Source organism: Triturus cristatus, chromosome 9 (assembly GCF_964204655.1).
Source record: "Triturus cristatus chromosome 9, aTriCri1.1, whole genome shotgun sequence".
Lineage (NCBI taxonomy): Eukaryota > Metazoa > Chordata > Amphibia > Caudata > Salamandridae > Triturus > Triturus cristatus.
The window spans coordinates 941,865,326-941,885,508 of NC_140592.1; the positions used below are offsets into that span (position 1 = coordinate 941,865,326).

Genomic DNA, 20,183 nt, shown 5'->3' on the forward strand with positions numbered 1-20,183 from the left:
TTTATATTACATTAAGTTTTTAGTTGTACAAACCAGCTCTCTTTACACCCTGGCATATACTATTCCTTATTCATGGACAACTTATTTTAATTAATACTGTTCCTTATATAATTCCTTATGTTTTATTGCATTAAGTATTGATGTTTTAATATTCCAGCAATAAACGTACTTTTTAACTGGAAAGGTGAACTTGAAGAAGCTGCCTGGCACTTTCGCATTTCTTATGTTATGCATGGTGTAAATGTTTGGTTCCCAAGACTGGGAACACAGACATTCATGTTAAATAGATCTGCTTTGGGAGAGTATGATATCGGAAGAAACTGTTAAAGTTGTTTTGCCCCACATTGCAATCCAGCATTGACTACATTGCATTAGCACCCTCTATGGAATGCTAAAATGACCTCTGTCACCATCTATGGTTGTTTGCCTGCATTTTAAGTTCAGTGAGAGTAGTAAGTAGGTACGAAGAGCAGACATTTATAGATGGCGTGTTCGGGATGGGATTGGGAGCACAAGTACTACTAGCTAGGTGTTAACAGCTGTTCATTGTCCTTACTTTGTTATGTGACAAATTGTTGGGGAAGGCAATGAACAGCGATCCACGCCTTGCAAAACGTTTTAAATAAATCACCTTCATCTACCAGCACTCTGAGGTAAACGAAAGGTGATGCACAACGCTGCATGAAATATCAAAATAAATGTTCTTTAAGAAATAACATAGTTTTTCTTTATTATTTACAAAGAGTCCACACAGACCACAAAGCTTGCACGATTTCTGTTGTATGGTACAAAAGTGTAAACTGTGGCGAATGGAACATAAAGGTACTCAAAATGAAGGCACACAACAGGCACAGATACTGGGTCTGCTGTGCAATTATTAAGGGATGCTGGATGGTCAAAAATACAGAATAAAACAATATATTCACATAAGATAGACATCCTTAGAAGGTTTACATCTAACAATATTAAATCATGCCTTTCAAGCACAAAGTCCTCTTTCAATGTACAAAAAGACTAATGTCCAATAGTGTGCTCCTCAGTCTTCAAGAAGCAATTCAAGCTCTTCGATGGGAACTCTGACTCGCAACTCCTTCTCAGTCATTAGATCCAGAATCTCCTGCAACTGATCTGGAAAATATTCTATTGCATCCAGGTAGAGAACCTGCGTGTTAAGTAGAAAGGAACAGCACCATTAACATCTCGGCATTAATAATCGTTTAACGTTTAACGTTAACGTTTTTTTTAACGTTTCAATACTTTATTCGATAGATATTTATCATAAAAGTACAAACATGCAAAATACATAAAAACAATCCATCCATAGTACTACAATTACATCCAGAACAGCAAATAGTGAATTAAAAAGGGACAAAAGATAAAAACAGAGTTTAAAACAATGCTTTCTTCAGTCATGAGAATTTATATATTACCCAGCAGCCTAGAGCGGATTAACCAGGCACCCGCGAGGTATTTAGCAACCCCACAGATGGTATACATAGAAACAGTATTGGTTAAAATAATACGCATGGCTGATCTGTGATCCCTTACTCCCAGCTCCCTGCATACAGGTTTCAACCATTTAGCCCTAACGAACTTGTAGGCTGAACAAGCAAATAAAAAATGGCCAAGGGTTTCCTCTGGACATTGGCAACCTGGGCAATTTAGATCAAGCCCCCCCCTTGGCCTTCCACCTTTCCAAAAAAATTTTAAGGGGAAGAGTGCCATATCTTAGTTTCAAGAACAAAGTTCTATCTCTAGGTAGTTGGATAAAATCTAAAAAGGGTTCCAACTTCATAGATGGTTTATGGTCAAGAAAGTTCATCGTTAAAGTTCCCAGGTTTGAGTTATTGTTAACCTTGGCCTCAACCCAGTCCCAGTATAATTTCTTTACAATTTGTTTTACAGGGGGGACTTGTGTGGCCCAGGACTCCCCCAGGCCTATTGATACTACCAGTTTCTTAAGGTTGTTGAGCCACTTTATTTGGTGAGAAACATTTAAGGATATTAACTCATCCAACACTCGAGCATATCCGGCTAATTCCTGGGTTCTTCTAAGGCGCACCCAAAACAACAGCGGCCTTAGTTGAACTTTGTCCGAGATTGATTTTTTACCCATATCAAAAAATAATGGTAACAGAGGGGTTGAAACTGGAAGTGAGACTAGATCTCTGATAAACTTATTTTCTGCAGTTGCCAGGACCTTAGTGTTTTCAGCACCCCATAATTCGGAGCCATAGACTGCCGAGGCTAAAGCCTTCCCTTCATAGACTACCAAGGCAGGGGCAACCGGTCTACTAATAGAGAGGCGCTGATTCTTTAGTATGGCACCGGAAACCCTTTTGAGGTTTAGTACCATTTTTGATATATGGGAATCCCAGCTCATGTTGTTGGACAACCTAACCCCTAGATAATCAAATTCATTCACCACCTCTAAAGGGGACCCATACAAAGTAAGACAAACCTTCCTAACCTTTCTATTTGGAGATAAAACCATTAACTTTGTCTTCGAAGTGTTGACCGTTAACCCACGGTCGTTACAGAAGAGGGAGAAGCGGTCAAGCAATTTTTGGAGACCCTTGGGGGTCTTGGACATCAGGAGGGTATCGTCCGCAAAAAGAAGTGTGGGGGTTTTCTCCCCGGCAAGGACGGGGGCATCCGCAGGGTCCTCCCTCAAATGGTCCACCACCCCATTTATAAAGAGGGAGAACAGTGTCGGAGCCATCACACATCCCTGCCGCACCCCCCTGTTGACTGATACCCTCCCTGTCAATTGGCCCTGGCGCCCCCATCGTATCCTTGCATAGTTATCCTCATGGAGTTTGATAACAAATTGCAGCAGGGAACTAGGAAACCCCATGGCTAATAAAACCTCCCATAGCTTGGCACGTGGGATAACATCAAACGCGGTTTTCAGGTCTATGAAAGCCAAGTAAAGACAACCCTTAATAATTGATACTGACTTCCAATAGACCGCGCAAAACCGGAAGACTTGATCCATTGCACCAACATTCCGCCTAAACCCAGCCTGGAAATGGGTTAGAATATCATTATCCATTAGCCAAGTCTCAACTCGATTTATAATGACCCTGCCAACTACCTTTTGAATGGTGTCAATTAAACTAATTGGTCTGTAGTTGGCAGGGTCCTCTCTATCACCTTTCTTATAAATCGTGATCACCTCCGCCCCTTTCCATGATTCCGGGACGGGATGGCCTCGCTGGATGAGATTCATTAGATTTGCTATATAGTCTGCCCAAATTTGGGGGTCATGGAGTAGAAGATCCCCGGGCAGGCCATCTGGACCAGCCGCTTTGCCTGGAAGGATATTTAAAATAGCGACCTTGACTTCTCGCGGGGAGAATACGTTTTCATTACTGGGCAACTCCAAACTAAGGTTGCGCTTATTGCACACTGCTAATGGCAATGGAGGGACTTGATCGCCTTCCTCACAATACAATTTTAAAAAATGGGCGTGCCATTGCTGTTCCCCCTACGGTCTAAAGCATTGATCAGTTTCCAGAAAATAATAGAATTCTTCCCGCTGGCAGCGATCTTAAGCTGCTGCCAATGCTCCTCCTCCCAATTTTTCTTGGCTGAGGCTATTGAACTACGGTACTCCTTTCTAGCCAGTTTCACTACTGTTGGGTCCTTCAATTTTATCGCCAAACCAATGGCTTTCCTCTTTTTCCTACATTCCACTGTATACCACGCGTTTGCCTTCAGGGGTCTAAGATCCACTGGGGGGTTCCCTTGGGTGTTTTTGAGGAAATACTTTCCTATTTTATCTATGAAATTTTGGTACTGGCCCAATAATTTGGGCCCCAGAGAGTGAACCTCTCCCAGATCCACCGCTGCGAGGCTGGAGGTTTCTGCTTTAACTAAGTCCCCAATACTATTAATTTTCCCCTCTTCACATTTTACCACGTCCCATCTAAGTTTCCGGTTACAATTAGAGGGGAGGACGTCCTTGGTAATCAGCTCCAGCCCCCCGTTATTACTAATCCCATTAGCCCAGTTGATTTCCATACATAATGGGTTATGATCGCTATCTGAAGACTGCCTGACCTCCATATCAACTAAACTAGCCCATGAATGAACATCTAAAAAGATGTAATCGATACGTGATGGGCAGCCTATCCTATTATAGGTCATTGCCCCGTTGCGATCAGAAGTGGTCCGGCCATTTAATGCCCGTAGATTATGTTCCAAAGCCAGTGCGTTCAACTGTATAGCTATGGCAGACCACTTCTTAATAGGGGCCAGTACTAAAGGGGGTATAGTCTGTCTCCAGTCCTCTGAGTTCAAACCCAATACATCCTCGTCATCCAGGGGTTCAAATGTACAGTTAAAATCACCCCCCAACAGGATTTTGGACCTAGGTGGAAGCTCAGACAATTTTACATCAAGCAACTCAATTGTTTGCGAGGTTAAACCACCCTGTACCCCTCTTGCATAAACACAAAACAAATGAACAATACCCCCGTGTGGGCTTTTCAGGGAAATGTGCAAGATATCATTGGATTGGACCTTGTGTGTAATAACAGTACAATTCAAATTCACCTTTACCCAGATGAGCAGACCACCTGAGGGGCGGCCTTTTCCTATGGAAACTGCTGGGACAAAGTATGTAGAGTACCCATTTTTATATTGCGGGGACAAACTCCAAGTTTCCTGAAACATACAAATATGGAAGGAGTCAATGAAGTCATTCCATTCCGGATTTTCAAGATTTTTCCTGAGCCCTGCTATGTTCCAAGAAAGGATGTTAATCGAAGAGAGTACTACAGTTGGTGCAAATGGTGTGACTGTTGGACTACAATCCAATTCGCCCCTGCTAGGGCAAACATTATCCACAAACACTTGAACCCCCTTTACAATTGGAGTTACAGCCCGTGGTAACCCTACCTCCTCCCTCATAACCTCTTGGCCAGAGTGCTGGATCGAATGTCAATCAACTGCTTCCAGGCCACTGAAGCGATTGAAACAGGGTAATGGAGGGGGGTTATGCTGATGACCATGCCATTCCCCTTGAAACTGAGTAGAACCAATAGGGGGCCTACCTACTCTCCTGTGTACTGTGCTCCACCCTCCATCTTCACCCGCATCCCACTGGTTAGAATTATAATCCATAAAAGGCTCCTCTCTCATCCCCCTTCTTGTATAATTGTGAGCTCTTAACCAGCTCCACCTATTACTGCGGTGATCTGCAAGCATATAGAAATAGGAGAGGGGTTTAACTAAGACTGAAGAGTTGTTATTACATGGGGGCCCAGCACGGATATATTCCACCGTACGTGGGTCCTCAAATGTTACAACAACACAGTCGCCCTGGAGATTTTTTTTATTCTCACCCACCCATGGTGCTCTCTCCACCATAAGCAAATTACTGCGAATGTTAGGTGGAAGTGGGTAGTTTCTATCTAACCAGTGGCAAACTTTGTTTTTGAGAGCACAAAATGATTCTGTTGATGAGGGGGCAAGCTCGGGGACACCTGTTAGAACTATTACAAAGGAGTGGGCGTCAGGAGGTAAATTAATATTCCGGCGTATCTTAGGATTCGCTGGATGGGATAAAGGGGGTTTGGGAGCAGGAATAATGGGACCATTTACTTTCTGAGATTTACTGGGTGCCTTGGAAGGCAACTTAGTAGTACTAATTGTATTACCCTTAGGTGTAGGTATTTTGGGTAGACACTTTGGAGGGGTAGGGTTCTTCCCTGCTGGTTGTTTAATACACAGAGGCAGTTTGATGCCAGCCAGTGCTGCCCCACCAGTTGCCTTTTGGGCAGAAACTTTGGGTCTGGCTTTTAACTCCAGATTTAGAGCCTGTAGTTGATGTTCAATACCCTGTAGTCTGGTCTCCAGGGGAGACAGTAAGGATTTAATGAGCTCAGATATGGAGCTCATAAATATACCATTCCTGTCTTCGGCCCCCTCAGAAGATTCATCCAGGCTACTCTCTTCAAGGGGACTTGCTAGAAATTGAGGCTGTATCGTCGGGAATACCCAATGGTAGCGGGTGTGAAGCACGATGCGCCTCAGCTCTTCCTCCACTATCATCTATGGTATCCACATTAGCCCTACCCACCTCTGGCCCACAAAAAGTGCTAACAGAGTCATTGGGGCCTCCTGCCCCATCAACTATAACTACTAAATCAGCACTGTCCTTACTAGATATTTGGGAGCATTTGGGAATGGCACCCTCCCTTAAACCCCTTTGTGCAAGTGTTTTATCATGGTCGTCGATAGCTAACGAGGAAGCCATGGGAGAGGTAAGAGGGGCTACTGGTGGGGGCATCAAAAGAGCAGAGTCCAGGGGTACAGATTGACTGGTAGTGATGGAATGGGTTGCAGGTATAGACTGAATGGGGTTTGGTTGGAGAGTGTATTGGGCTTTACTTGGTGTGCGCGCAGAGGCTATAAGGCCTAGAGATGATCTTCTCGCTTGTGCGAGATCCTGTGACACTCTTCTTTCCATGAGGGCAATCCCCTCATCAATTAGAGTGTTTGTACGCACAATAAAGTTATCTAATGTGCCTGTCAGCTTCGAAGCGCCAGCCGCAGCCTTGCTTCGAGTTTCACGTGTGCACATCACTATGACCGGGGGTTACTGACTAGCTAAAACAATATACAACCACAATTACAACGTCAGAATACCAGCAAATAATATAAGGGTAGGCAGAGTTACTCACAACAAATATACCCAAGGCAGCTAAACAAGAATCAAAATACAGGGGGCGGAGCCTAGCGCGCAACCAAGATGGCCGCGTAGGTGCGAGGCTCCCGAGGACCTCCGCAACCTCCTACATTTATCCTGAATTCATCCTGCCTCGATTGAGGGGACTGTGTGGGTGAGCCTGAGCTGAGGTGGAACCCGTTTTCCGTTCTCGAATTGGACCCCGGGTGCCGGAGTGAGCACCGATTGAGGTTTGCGGCCTTCTTCTCGCCGAACCCCGGATTTGCATTGGGGGGTGACCCAGTGGCAAAGTGAACAACAACGGCGGGCCGGGCCTGGCGAGTCGCGTACCCCACACTTTCGCTTTCGCTTTCTCGCCGTTTCTGCAAGTGAGATCGCGGAGCCTTTTGTGTTGGTGTGGCCTCGCTGGGGGACCCGGCCTGCCTGCCTGCTGTGGCCCACCCCGCCGATCTGGGGTGGCCCCCCCGGAGCTCGTGGCCCTGATTGCCTGCCCTCTACGACGTTGCTGGTTCGATTGTGGGACCAGCGGCGATGGCCACGAAACAAGATGGGGATCGGTCAAAGACCAAGTCGACCCGGCGTGGCACCGTCCATCCGGCCAACAGCATGGACCGCTATACCCTCCAGAGGGGATCTCCCGGCGGACCGCACAAGTCCCCTGAGGGCCCCTCTGATGCCCCGGACTTGCCCACGGATCTGACTCTCCACGACGTCATGGGCGCCATTTCCGAGATGAAGGCCTCGGTGGGCCAGCGGTTCGACACCCTGGCACAGAAGATCGATGCGGTCCTTGTAGACGTTGGCATGGTGAGGGCCGATCTTTCCAAGACCAACGATCGAGTTGACTCTTTGGCCCACACCGCATCGGGCCTTACGACTGAGGTGGCGGCACTACAACTGGAGGTACGCCGGCTAAGTCAGGCGAGCGCACTTATGGATCGGCGCCTCGAGGATTCCGAGAGTCGGGCCCGGAGGAATAACGTCCGCATCATCGGAGTGCCCGAGGGACGGGAGGAAGCGGCGGCGGATCTATTTGTGGAGGACCTGATTGCTACCCATCTCCAGCCTCGGGGCCTGAGTAAATTTTTTGCTGTGGAGAGGGCCAACAGGGTTCCCGGGGGAAGGCCGAAGGTCGGAGCCCCTCCGCGACCTCTCATTGCCCGGATTTTTAACTTTCGGGACAGAGACGCTATCCTGCAAGCTTCCAGACTACATGGGCCGGTTAAGTTGGACAATATGGAGGTGAACTTTTACCCTGATTTCACCCAGGCGGTCCAGAAGCAAAGACTGAGCTTCCTCGGCGTTAAACGCCGACTCCGGGACCTGAACTTAAAGTACGCCATGCTCTTCCCGGCCAAGCTGTGAGTGGAGGTGGATGGTCGCACGCACTTTTTTGATCGTCCCGAAGCGGCAGGGGACTGGCTGGACACTCTGTCTGGGGATCGTGATCGAGATGGCGGGGGGTGGGCGGCGGGAGGAGGCGGCCCACTGGATCGGGACTGAGGGGTCAATACTGGGCCTCACTCAGGACGAATACGATGCTACTTTCGATCAAGCGTCTGTCTTTGTACATTCCCCTCCCATGGAGGTTGTGTGGGGTCTAGAAGGGGTACTCTTTCCTCCTCTAGGGGGTCTAGCTAGTTTCTTTTATAGGGGCGACAGGCACACTGCAAGTTGGGGGGGCTGTCCGGGCTCATGCAGGGGTGCAGGGTGGGGGGAGTTTTGTTGGTATGGGTGGGTTGGGGTGGGGTGTTGTTCGTTTCCACCACAAGGCAAACGTATCTTTGTGTTATCTCTACAGTGCTCTCCGGGGGACGAGTGATGACTTCTGTTTATGATGGGGGGTAGGGGACTGAGTTTGTTGTCCTGGAATGTTAATGGACTGGGGGACAGGATAAAACGAGGTGTGGTCCTGCAGTTCTTGAAGCGAACTTCGCCCGATATAGTTTTTCTGCAGGAGACGCACCTCATTGGGAATTCCTTTTGCGCTATGAATCGACGGGGCTACCGCCTTGTGGCCCATGCGGGCTTCACGTCCGGTTCAAGGGGTGTGGGCATTATGGTTAAAAACTCGCTCCCGTTGGAGATTGATGAGGTGCGCCATGACGATAGGGGACGTTACACGGTTTTGGTGGGCAGACTGGAGGGCAGAGCGATTGTTTTTGTGTCAGTATATGTCCCACCGGGGCTGCAGACGACCACCTTTGCGGACCTGGGGCACCTCCTCCTTGGCCTTCCGGAGGGGATTCTAGTGGTGGGGGGGGGATTTTAATGCTGTTGTTTCCGGAACTGTGGATCGTCACCCCCCTAGGGATCTCCCCCGGGCCCAAGAGTGGTTATCTGGCCTCTTGGATACCCTGGGGCTGGTGGATTGTTGGCGTCTAAAACATCCCACGCAGCTACAGTACACCTTCCATTCAGGGGCCCATGGTAGTCTCTCACGGCTAGATTATGTCCTGGTCCCTGCGGCTTATGTAGGGAGGGTGGGAGAAGTGCGCCATTTGGCACGGGGTATTTCGGACCACTCTCCGCTCTTGTTGCACTTTGATGTTTTGCCGAGGGGAGAGGGTAGAGTGGCCCCGATCAATCCCTGGTACCTGCGTGACCCCACCATTCGCGCAGAGCTGATTAAATCCCTTAAGCGCTATTTTGACGAGAATGTGGGGTCTGTGTCTTCGGCGGTCTCACTGTGGGAGGCGTTTAAGACAGTACTCCGAGGAGAAGCCCTGTCCCTTATTTCCCACTCCCGGAGGCGCGAGCGGGAGGAGGTGACCCGTGTTGAAGCTGAGATAACTGAGTTGGAGGGGGATCTAGAACGTGGGGTGACGGAGGATAAATTACATGTTCTCCAACTCAAGCAAGCGGCCTATAAGGCCCTCGTCACGGAGGCGGCCAGGGGCCTCAGTAGGGAGCAACAGGGGAGACTGTATGATGTGGGTGATAAGGCTGGTAAATTGATTGCGTGGCTGGATAAAAAAGAGAGAGCGAGTCGTGTTGTCCCGTTGATTGAGAAAATGAATGGTGTATGTGTCACTGAACCGGAGGAAATTGTCTCTTGCTTCGCGGACTATTTCCGCGGGGTATATTCTCCAGTGTCTTTTCGCTCTGAAGAGGATTCCCATGCCCTGCTCAGAGATATCGCGCTGCCTTCCCTTTCTGAGGAGGACAGAGTGTTGTTGGACGCCGCTCCAACCTCCGAAGAAATTGCCCTCGCCATACGCTCGGTCGCTTCCGGCAAGGCCATGGGTCCTAATGGTCTTCCCATCGAGTTGTATAAGCTGCGACCGGATACGCTGGCGCCGCATCTCCGTGCTATGTTCCTTGCGGCCCACTCGGTGGGTTCCCTCCCGCTAGACCAGCGTCTGGCTACCATCGTGGTTATCCACAAGGAGGGGAGGCCTCGGGACCGGGTCACATCCTATCGACCCATTTCGTTATTGAATGCGGAGCCCAAAATTCTCGCCAAGGTTCTGGCCAATCGGCTGGTCGGCGTGGTGTGTGACTTGGTCCACCAGGACCAGTCCGGCTTTATCCCCCATCGTAACACAGCGCTTAACCTGCGGCGTTTGCATGGGGTGCTCGCACGTGTCCCGTTCATGCGGGAGCCGGCCATCTTGGCATCCTTGGACGCCACTATGGCGTTTGACACACTTGAATGGCCATATATTTGGGCGACGCTCGCGAAATTTGGGTTTGGCCCAGGGTTTATCAGCTGGGTTAAATTGTTGTACTCTGGCCCACTGGCGCAGGTGGTTGTGAACGGTAGAGTGTCGGCTCCGTTTGAGTTGGGCAGGGGCACGCGGCAGGGCTGCCCGTTATCGCCGCTTCTTTTTGCGCTTGCCTTGGAGCCCCTGGCGGAGTGGCTGCGGTGGGAACCTTCTATTCGTGGTCTCCGCTGGACCCCCGAGTATGAGGACCGCGTGTCTCTATATGCTGACGATATTCTCCTGTACCTGGCTTCCCCACGTAAATCACTGATAGTCCTGGTTGATGTATTGCACTCATTTGGTCGTAACTCCGGCCTCGTCATCAACTGGGCTAAATCGTGCGTGTATGTTCTCTCTGGGGAGGCTCCTATCCTTCCGCGGGGCTGTCCTATCCAGATCGCCCCGCAGGGATTTAGGTACCTGGGTATCTTCATCACCCTAGACGCGGAGGCCCGGTATGATCGAAACCTGCTGCCCCCCCTCCAGGGCCTGAAGGAGGATGTCGTGCGTTGGCGGCGTTTGCCGCTCTCGCCGCTCGGCCGGGCGGCATTGTTTAAGATGATGTCGCTGCCGCGTTTCCTGTACGCTCTGCAGAATACAATGGACCTCGTCCCGGCGCGCTACTTCCGCGAGGTGGAGAGCTTGCAACGCCGCCTGTTCTGGGACGGGAGACCGCGTATCGCCCTGGCGAAGCTGACGCTCCCGTGGTATGACGGGGGGATTGCCCTCCCGGATATTAAACGGTATTATTGGGCCTCCCAGCTGGCTGCGATTAATCACGGCCTATACGGGCCCGCCCTAAACCCGGCCTTTGAAATGGATAAGATGCTACTGCCGGGTGGTGACTATAATCGAGCGCTCTACTCCAGCTCGCTCGATGCACGTCTTACGGGCCCCACGCGTGTCATGGTAAGAGTGTGTCACGCGGCTAATGTAGCGATGGGGTGGAAGGATCGTTTGACCCGGGCGTCACCACTGTACGCATCTGAGCAGTTGGGCTCCCTGTGGACCTCGAAGGGCTTCGAGAAGTGGGACATGATAGGCATTAGCAGGGTGGGGGATCTCTGGACGAGGGGGGGATTCAAAACGTTCGGGATGCTGCAGACGGAATTCCAGTTGCAAGACAGGGAGTACTTTCGGTATATGCAGATCCGTCATGCACTATGCTCCGCCTTTCCGGACGTTGCCTCCATCCCGGAGTACTCCCCTCTGGAAGATAGAGTGCTGGATGGACATGTTCCGGAAAGCACGATCTGGTTAATCTATAAAAAACTGATCAATGACCGCGTGGGATTGCTGCTTGATCTTCGCGAGGCTTGGGTTGCCGATGGATTGGAGCTGGACGACGAGGACTGGGTCTCTGCGGTGGCCTCCCCGAAAGAGGTGGCCATACCGGCCCGCCTTCGCTTCGTCCAGCTCAAGATACCCCATAGGGTCTACATAACGGGGCCAAGGCTATTGCGAATGGGCTATGCTGTGGACGGGTTGTGTAAGCGTGGGTGTGGTTCTTTGGGGACCTTTCTTCATATTTTGTGGGAATGCCCAGAGGTGGAGCGATTCTGGGGCGGTGTGCATGAGGTCCTGCGGGTGGTTACGCGTGTGCCGCTGCTGCCCGAAGCGAGGAGATGCCTGTTGAACGTGTGGGAACCAACCAACTATTCGGCGCCACAGACGTGGTGGGTGACTCTGGGATATATGGTGGCCAAGCGCGATATTGCTCAACTGTGGGGTTCCCAGAGGCCCCCGACTGCTTCGGCCTGGAAGGAAAATATGGACTGGTGCATGTTTCGGGAAAAGGTGGTGTATGTAGCGAGAGGTAAGCCTGGGACATGGGTGAAAGTGTGGGGCCCCTGGAACGCCTACCGTGGTGGAATCTGCGCCCCGCCGTTATTGCCCGATCCATCGCCTGCCCCGTCCCCTTAGCCGGTTTAGCTCTCCGGTACCGGGCACTGAGTCCACCCAGTCCCTGTTCTGACCTTCTCCCTCCCCTTGATACTCCTATGGTTTGGTAGGGGAGCACATGCTGCTGTTTTCGATCGTGGGTTGCCTTGTGGTTGGATTTTGTTTGTTGCTATTTATGTTTAAAAGGAACCGTCATGTGGGGTCCATACGGTGTGGCCATCAACGCGGCTGACTCCTGTATGTTTCCCTTTGCCGCTGCCTGCGTTCTACTGTGTGTATATTATGCTCCTCTTGTGCTAGCGGCCGGCCTGAAGGTTGTAGGCCCATCTTTGTATATTCTTTGAACTTTGTAATAAACGGTTTCAACAAAAAAAAAAAAAAAAGAATCAAAATACAGTGGGGTGAGCAAAACCAAGCGCTATGGCCAACACCAGACCCTACAGGCCTCGGAGGGCCACAGAGGGCCCGCCCTTGTCCCGGGCTTCTCCCGGGACGCTCCCGCGCTGCGACCGTGCGTCCTTCTAAAATAACAAAAAAGGAGTGATGGGCGGGGGGGGGGGGGGCGGGGCCAGCAGGGAGAGCAGCCCAGGTGAAGCAGATTGGGCTCGCAGGGACTCCTGGGTGATGGAGTCCCTGCTAACGTGCTCGCAGCCCTGCCAGCAACAACACGCCCCAAGTCTTTACACAGGAGACAGCCCCTCTCCCAGCAGCAGCTCTCGCTGATGGTATATGCGCTGCGGGACCCGCGAAGCGGGTCCGGCGTGTTGCTGGTGGTTTCTGGTGGTTTCCAAGGCCAGAGGGCGAAGAGGCAGCAACAGCAGTCCGGTGGCAGGTCCAAACAAACAGCCGGTAAGGGTCCCACAAACAAAGTCCTGAAGCCCGCTTTTACTCCGTGGGCGGGGGGGCGGGGCCAGCAGGGAGAGCAGCCCAGGTGAAGCAGATTGGGCTCGCAGGGACTCCTGGGTGATGGAGTCCCTGCTAACGTGCTCGCAGCCCTGCCAGCAACAACACGCCCCAAGTCAATACACAGGAGACAGCCCCTCTCCCAGCAGCAGCTCTCGCTGATGGTATATGCGCTGCGGGACCCACGAAGCGGGTCCGGCGAGTTGCTGGTGGTTTCTGGTGGTTGCTGGTGGTTTCCAAGGCCAGAGGGCGAAGAAGGCAGCAACAGCAGTCCGGTGGCAGGTCCAAACAAACAGCTGGTAAGGGTCCCATTAATAATCAAAAATAACATTTTAAACTAAATAGGATAACCCAACTCTCATGAGATATGAAAAAGAAATCATAAGCAAACAATTATAACTAAACATCAGTTTTAATTTAGAGGCAAGTAAAAAAAATGCTAAAAAGTAACCCTATGAAAGAGTAGTTTCTTACCTGTAACTCCAGTTCTCATGTAGGGGGTATTTCCGTGATAGTCATACCATGTGAATAGTCCCGCCCATGTGCGTGGACCCCGGAGCACTTCGTTAGATATATCTTCTTAAGTTGTCATCTTCTGCCTTTCTTCAGGAAGGCCTGTATGGACACTTAAAAGATAAAAAGGCAATAATGCAGCCTAAGCAACTAGGCTACACTGGCCAGTACTTCATCTTGAAGTGAAAAAAGATAGCCAGTTTAACTTTAAATTTAGTAATTTGCTGAGTTTTACACATAGAAAACTCTCCTTCACAAAACTCCTTTTTTCATGAAAGAGATGAAAAGGAATGGATAGAGAAGCCCCCATAGGCTGCCATTATGTGTCTGCAAATGGGTACCGTGCCTTTAAGAGTCTCCAGAGACCCCCGGTATCCCATGAGGCACAACCAGAGGCATAATATAAATAAATAAATTAACTTTCAGTTCTTTTTGAAGGCGTAAAGAAGCAGAGCCTGCTGAGTCTTGGGGACATCTGAGTCTGCCACCGGGGAGGAGGGTGGGTTGCTTATGACAATCACGGAAATACCCCGACAAGAGAACTGGAGTTACAGTTAAGAAACAACTCTTGTAGGGGATTTCCGTGTATAGTCATAACCATGTGAATAGACTAGCAAGCCCATCCCCAAAACAACTCACCGGCGGTGACATTACAGAGAACAACCGCACTATTGTGCAGATAGATTTCGAAGTGAAGCCTGTCCAACCTGAGCATCTGCCCTAGCATCAGTGTCTAGGCAGTAGTGCTTAGTTAATGTGTTGACTGATTTCCAAGTGGCAGCCTTACAGATTTCCGAAATAGGTACATTACGAAATAAAGCCGAAGTAGCTGCTTTACCTCTGGTAGAGTGAGCCCTAGGCTTACTAATCAAAGACTTGTTAGCTTTTTGAGAACACTGCTGAATACATGAAACAATCCACCTTGAAATGGATTGTTTGGAGGTAGCTAGACCAGTTCAAACCAAACCATAGTTTACAAATAGCTGGTCTGATTTACGGATATCCTTAGTCTTGTCCAAATAGAATTTCAAGACCCTTCTAACATCAAGAGTATGCAGCGACCTCTCTGCAGAAGAAGATGGATTCTGAAAAAATGTAGGTAATGTAATAGTCTAGTTTACATGAAACTGCGACACAACTTTAGGAAGGAACTTAGGTTGCGTCCTCATAACTAGCTTAGAGAAATGAAAGACTGTATAAGGTTCTTTACAACAAAGCCTGAAGTTCACAAACCCTGCGGGCAGACGTAATGGCCACAAGGAAAGCAGTCTTCCAGGACAGATGCTGAAGAGAAGCCTTATGAATGGGTTCAAACGGTTCCTTCATCAGTCGTGAAAGGACTACATTCAGCTCCCAGGGACGCGAAAGACGCCTAATGGGAGGAAACACTTTCTTCAATCCTTCAAGAAAATCTCTGATGACTGGGATTTAAAAAAAGGAATTTTGTGAAGGACATTTCCTATGAGCAGTCAAAGCTGCCAGATGAACTTATCGAATGGAACTGAAGGCCAGATTGCGCCAAGTGTAATAAGTAAGGAAGGATGACATCTTCCTTACAGGAGGTAGGATCCAAGTCCTTAGAAGCACACCAGATGCAAAATCTCTTCCATTTATACGCATAGGACGTGCGTGTAGATGGTCTCTTGGCCTCTTTCAATATCTCCATACAGTCCTGAGGGAGATTTAAATGTCCGTACTGTACTAGCTCAGGAGCCATGCTGCCACATTCAACGACGAGAGGTTGGGGTGCACCATCTGTCCGCCGAACTTCGTCAGAAGGTCTGGCCTGCACGGCAGACAGAGATGTGGCAGGAGAGACCGGTGGAGTAGGTCTGTGAACCACCACTGACGGGGCCACTCCAGAGCAATGAGGATCATCTTGGCCAGTGATTGGGAGAGCTTGATCAGCACTGTCGGAATCAGGGGAATTGGCAGAAAAGCGTAGAGAAAGCCGCCTGACCAATTGATCCATAGGGCATTCCCCAGAGTCCCTGGTTGGTAAAACCTGAAAGCGAAGTTGCGGCATTTGCTGTTTTCTGCTGTAGCGAACAGATCGACTTCTGGAGTACCCCATCTGTCGAAGATGTCTTGCACCACTTTGTCGTTTAAGACCCATTCGTGGTTTTTGTGAATAAGTCTGCTGAGCGCGTCTGCTTGAGCATTCTGAACACAGGGAAGGCGAGTTGCCCTGATGGTCAGGTTCCTGGCTAACAGCCAGTGCCAGATGGCCTGGGCTTTCTGAGACAGCACTCGAGATCTTTAGCCTCCTTGCTTGTTGAGGTAGAACATAGTTGTCGTATTGTCCGTTTGGACAAGCAGGGAGCTGGAGTGAAACGACGGCTGGAATGATTTCAGCGCTAAACGGACTGCTCTAAGCTCCAGGAAGTTGATGTGGTACTTGGTCTCTTTTAGGGACCATGTGCCCTGTATCTGAAGGTGGTCGGAATGTGCACCCTATCCGTGGAGAGAAGCATCCGTCACTATTGTTTGCGTGGGTATGTCTTTGTGGAAAGGAATCCCCCGGAGGAGATTGTGTGGAGAACACCTCCATCGGATGGACTGACGAGCCTTTTGCGACAGTTGAATCCTGTCTTCCCAGTCCCCCAGTGTCTGGTCCCACTGATCCTCCAGACATTCCTGCAGGGATCTCATATGGAGGCGTGCATTCGGAATGAGGAAGAGGCAGGAAGACATCGAGCCTAGGAGAGACGATACTTTCCTCACCGTTGGTGAGGGCATGATCATGAGAGCTTGAGCCTTCCGAAGGATCGATAAGCGTCTCTCCTCCGAAGGACACACGTTTGCTGTGCGTGTGTCGATAGTAGCTCCTAGATACTGAAGACACTGAACAGGAGTAGAGATAGACTTCGTGAGGTTGATGTGTAGTCCCAAACGAAGTAAGAGGATGGAGGTCTGATTGAAATGCAGTTGCGCTTCCTGAAACATTGCTGCCTTGATCAACCAATCGTCCAGATATGGGTAGACTAATATTTTGTTCCTCCTCAGATGCGCAACCACCACTGCCATGCATTTGGAAAAAGTCTGAGGCCGAAAGGCAGCACAGAGTATTGATCATGGTTGTTGCCCACTGTGAAACGCAGGAACTTGCGATGTTTCTTCGCTATGGGCACATGAAAGTATGCGTCCTGCACATCTATTGCGCATAGCCAGTCTCCCTGAAGGAGTTGAGGGTAGATCTGATGCAAGGACAACATCCGAAATTTTTCTCTTCTAACCCATTTGTTGGCTTGTCTTAAGTCGAGAATGGGTCTGAACTTGTTCTTGTCTTTCTTGCGAACTAGAAAGAACCGTGAATACAGCCCTGTTCCTTTCTGTCCCAGAGGAACCGGTTCTATCGCCCTTTTCTCTAGGAGGGTGTTGGCCTCCTTCTGCAACTCGCGCAGCATGTATCTTGATCGAGTTGGAGGGATTGATGGAGGAGGGCTTGTAAAACGTATCAAATATCCACTGCGAACAATATTCAGCACCCAATTGTCCGGAGTTATTTTCTGCCACTCTGCCAGATGTTCTTGGCTACTTCCCCCCCACCAGAGTGGACAACGGACGAGGGGGCAGAAACCCTTCAGGGCTTGGGACCAGCAGGAGCCTTGTTCCCCTGTCCAGACTGCTGGTTAGATCGTCCTCGCTGTTGACGTTTCTAAAACGGCTGAAAAGACCGCTGAAACTGCTGCTGTTGTTTGGGTTGGCGACCCTGAGACCGTTGGAATCTCTGAGAGGAATAACGCCGCTGGAAAGGACGGAAGGTCTTACGTTGTTCTTTAGGTTTCTCCAAACCTACAGCCTTCAACGTCTCCATTTCAGTCTTCATGTGGGCCATCTCGTTGTCCGCATGGGCGCCAAAGAGAGTTGTGCCAGAGAACGGGAGATTGGAAATTCGTTGCTGAGCCTCAGGCTTCAGAGATGTGAGAAGAAGCCAAGCATGATGCCGTAGAGCAATACCATGGCAATACCCGTGGGCTGCCAGGAGCGAAGTATCCGCCGCAACGCTGATGACTTGGTTAGAGACCAACAGGCTCTCATTCACAATCTCCTGGAAGTCTTCCCTCTTGTCTCTGGGTATGAGATCCACAAACTGTTGAAGGGACTCCCACAACGATCTATCGTAACGGCCCAGCAAGGCAGTAGAGCTGGCCACCTTCATGGAAGTCGCCGCGGTGTTACAAGACTTTCTGCCCACTGAATCCAGCTTACGGCTCTCCTTATCCGTGGAAGTCAGAGCCGTAGCATGCTGTTTCTGTGCCGCCGCTACTATGACAGAGTCTGGAGTGGGGTCCAGCCGGAGGAAGGCAGGGTCTGAATCCGGTGGACGATACTTCTTCTGCAACCTTGAAGGCGCAGACTTTATAGAGGATGGCGTCAGGAATAGTTCCATAGCTGGTTCCTACAAACCCGGCACCAACGGAAGCAACGGACGTGATGTTTGTCTCTTCTGTAGAGTTTCAAATAGCACAGCGGTCGGCTGCACAAGAGCAGACAGGGGAATGTTCAGTTTCGCAGCCCCTCTGACCAGAACCTCCTGGAAGGTGGAAATATCATCAACCGGTGAAACCCTCTCGGGGGAGAGTCAGAGAGAGTAGGCGAGTACCTCCCTGTACTCATAGAAGGTATGCCGGGACCGAGACCTTTTGTATCGGTGACGACGTGATGTTGTGGAGGACCGGTGGCGTCTATGTGAACGATGTCTTGAGCGAGACTGTGTTCTTGGTCGTCGAGGTTCCACAGGGCGCGTAGGCTGAGGATCCACGAGCCCAGGCTGAGGCTGAGGAGGAGATGGTGGTGGTGGAATCGGTGGAGGAGGAGGACTCAGTAGAACTTCGGTATCGATCCCTCGACGTTGACCTTCGTGTAGCCGGCTGTTTCCTCCTCGACGTCGATCTTCGCGTTGACGTCGATGGTGATCGGTGGCGAACGCCGCTTGTGAGATTCAGAGCGACACCGATGATGCCTCGACGGCGATGTTCGTTGTGTCGAGGTTGGACGCGTGGAACCCCTCGACAGCGATCTCGCCGTTCTTCTCCTCGACGTTGATCGTCGACGTCGCTTCGACCCAGAGCCCTGGGTCGGCAGACAGCATATCGTGGTCATCCCTACTCTCGACGTCATCGTCGCCGTCCTCGACTGGGACAGGCGTTGTTTTTCTGCTGAGGAGCCCCTCAGAGGTCGAAGCATGGGACTTGGTAGAGGACTTACCCTCTCCTTTCCCAGAGGCTGAAGAAGCTGCCTTCTGTCTCCTCTGCTCCATCCCTTGGAGCCGAATCTTCTCCCTGTCACGCAGGGTGCACCTGGAAAAGGTCTTACAAATGGAACAGGTGTCAGGCACATGAGACACAGGCAAACACAGAATACAGACTCTGTGAGAATCCGACTTGGCCTTCTTCCTACCGCAGTCAGGGCACTTGTCAAATAGAGATGGCATTTTGACAAGAAAACTGCAGAAATTCTGCCAAAAAACTACAGCAGAAGTTAGATAAAGGCCAAAGACGTCGAGTGAAACTGTCAAAAGCCAGAAATAATAACTAATTTTGATGAAATACCAAAAAGGTAGAGCTCAATGCTCTGGGGTCCAGCTAGCAGGAGCCGGAAAAAAGAACTGAAAGTAAATGCCCCTGGCAGTGCCTAATGGGATACCGGGGATCTCTGGAGACTCTTAAAGGCACGGTACCCATTTGCAGACACATAATGGCAGCCTATGGGGGCTTCTCTATCCATTCCTTTTCATCTCTATAATGAAAAAAGAAGTTTGGTGAAGGAGAGTTTTCTATGTATAAAACACAGCAAATTACTACATTTAAAGTTAAACAGGCTATCTTTTTTTTCTTCAAGATGAAGTACTGGCCACTGTAGCCTAGTTGCTTAGGCTGCATTATTGTCTTTTTATCTCCTAAGTGTCCATACAGGCCTTCCTGAAGAAAGGCAGAAGATGACAACTTAAGAAGATATATCTAATGAAGTGCTCCGGGGTCCACGCACATGGGCGGAACTATTCACATGGTTATGACTATCACGGGAATCCCCTACAAGAGAATTTAAGTACAAGACTGTGAAATGCGACCATATGCCACGTAAAACATACAGAAGTACTGTCAATACTATAAAGGAGTCAATCAGAAAGTTATCGATCGAGAGAACACAACTTTATGAACAACAAATTGCCATAGATCTGTTCCTCACTTATTTTTTGGCAAGAATACTCAACCAACTCACTGATGTGGTTAAGGTGGCAGCAATTTACTTCTGATGATAAAGATTGTAATGCTTTATCAACGAACACGGACACCAGTGTACCCGATCTGGGGTTTACTCTTGATTAATCTACAATGGGAAGGTAGACATTTACATAAGCACCATCAGTGTTGCACTTGAAGGCAGTCATGTAGGAAGGGTCATTGGCATATAAGAATGAGACTGAATGGAAAGCCACTAAACAACTGAGTAGAGAC

The 20,183-nt window shown here is 49.8% G+C and overlaps 1 protein-coding gene across 1 annotated transcript in view; it reads right to left on the bottom strand.

Annotated features, from left to right (window-relative positions):
• Positions 1–704: 704 nt before the first annotated feature.
• Positions 705–20,183, bottom strand: part of NRDE2 (NRDE-2, necessary for RNA interference, domain containing) — a 205,004-nt gene continuing 185,525 nt past the window's right edge. The window contains exon 14 of the mRNA XM_085626525.1: positions 705–1,162. Coding sequence (XP_085482651.1) covers positions 1,037–1,162 — 126 coding nt within the window. The 3' untranslated portion in view covers positions 705–1,036. The remainder of the gene's footprint in view (positions 1,163–20,183) is intronic.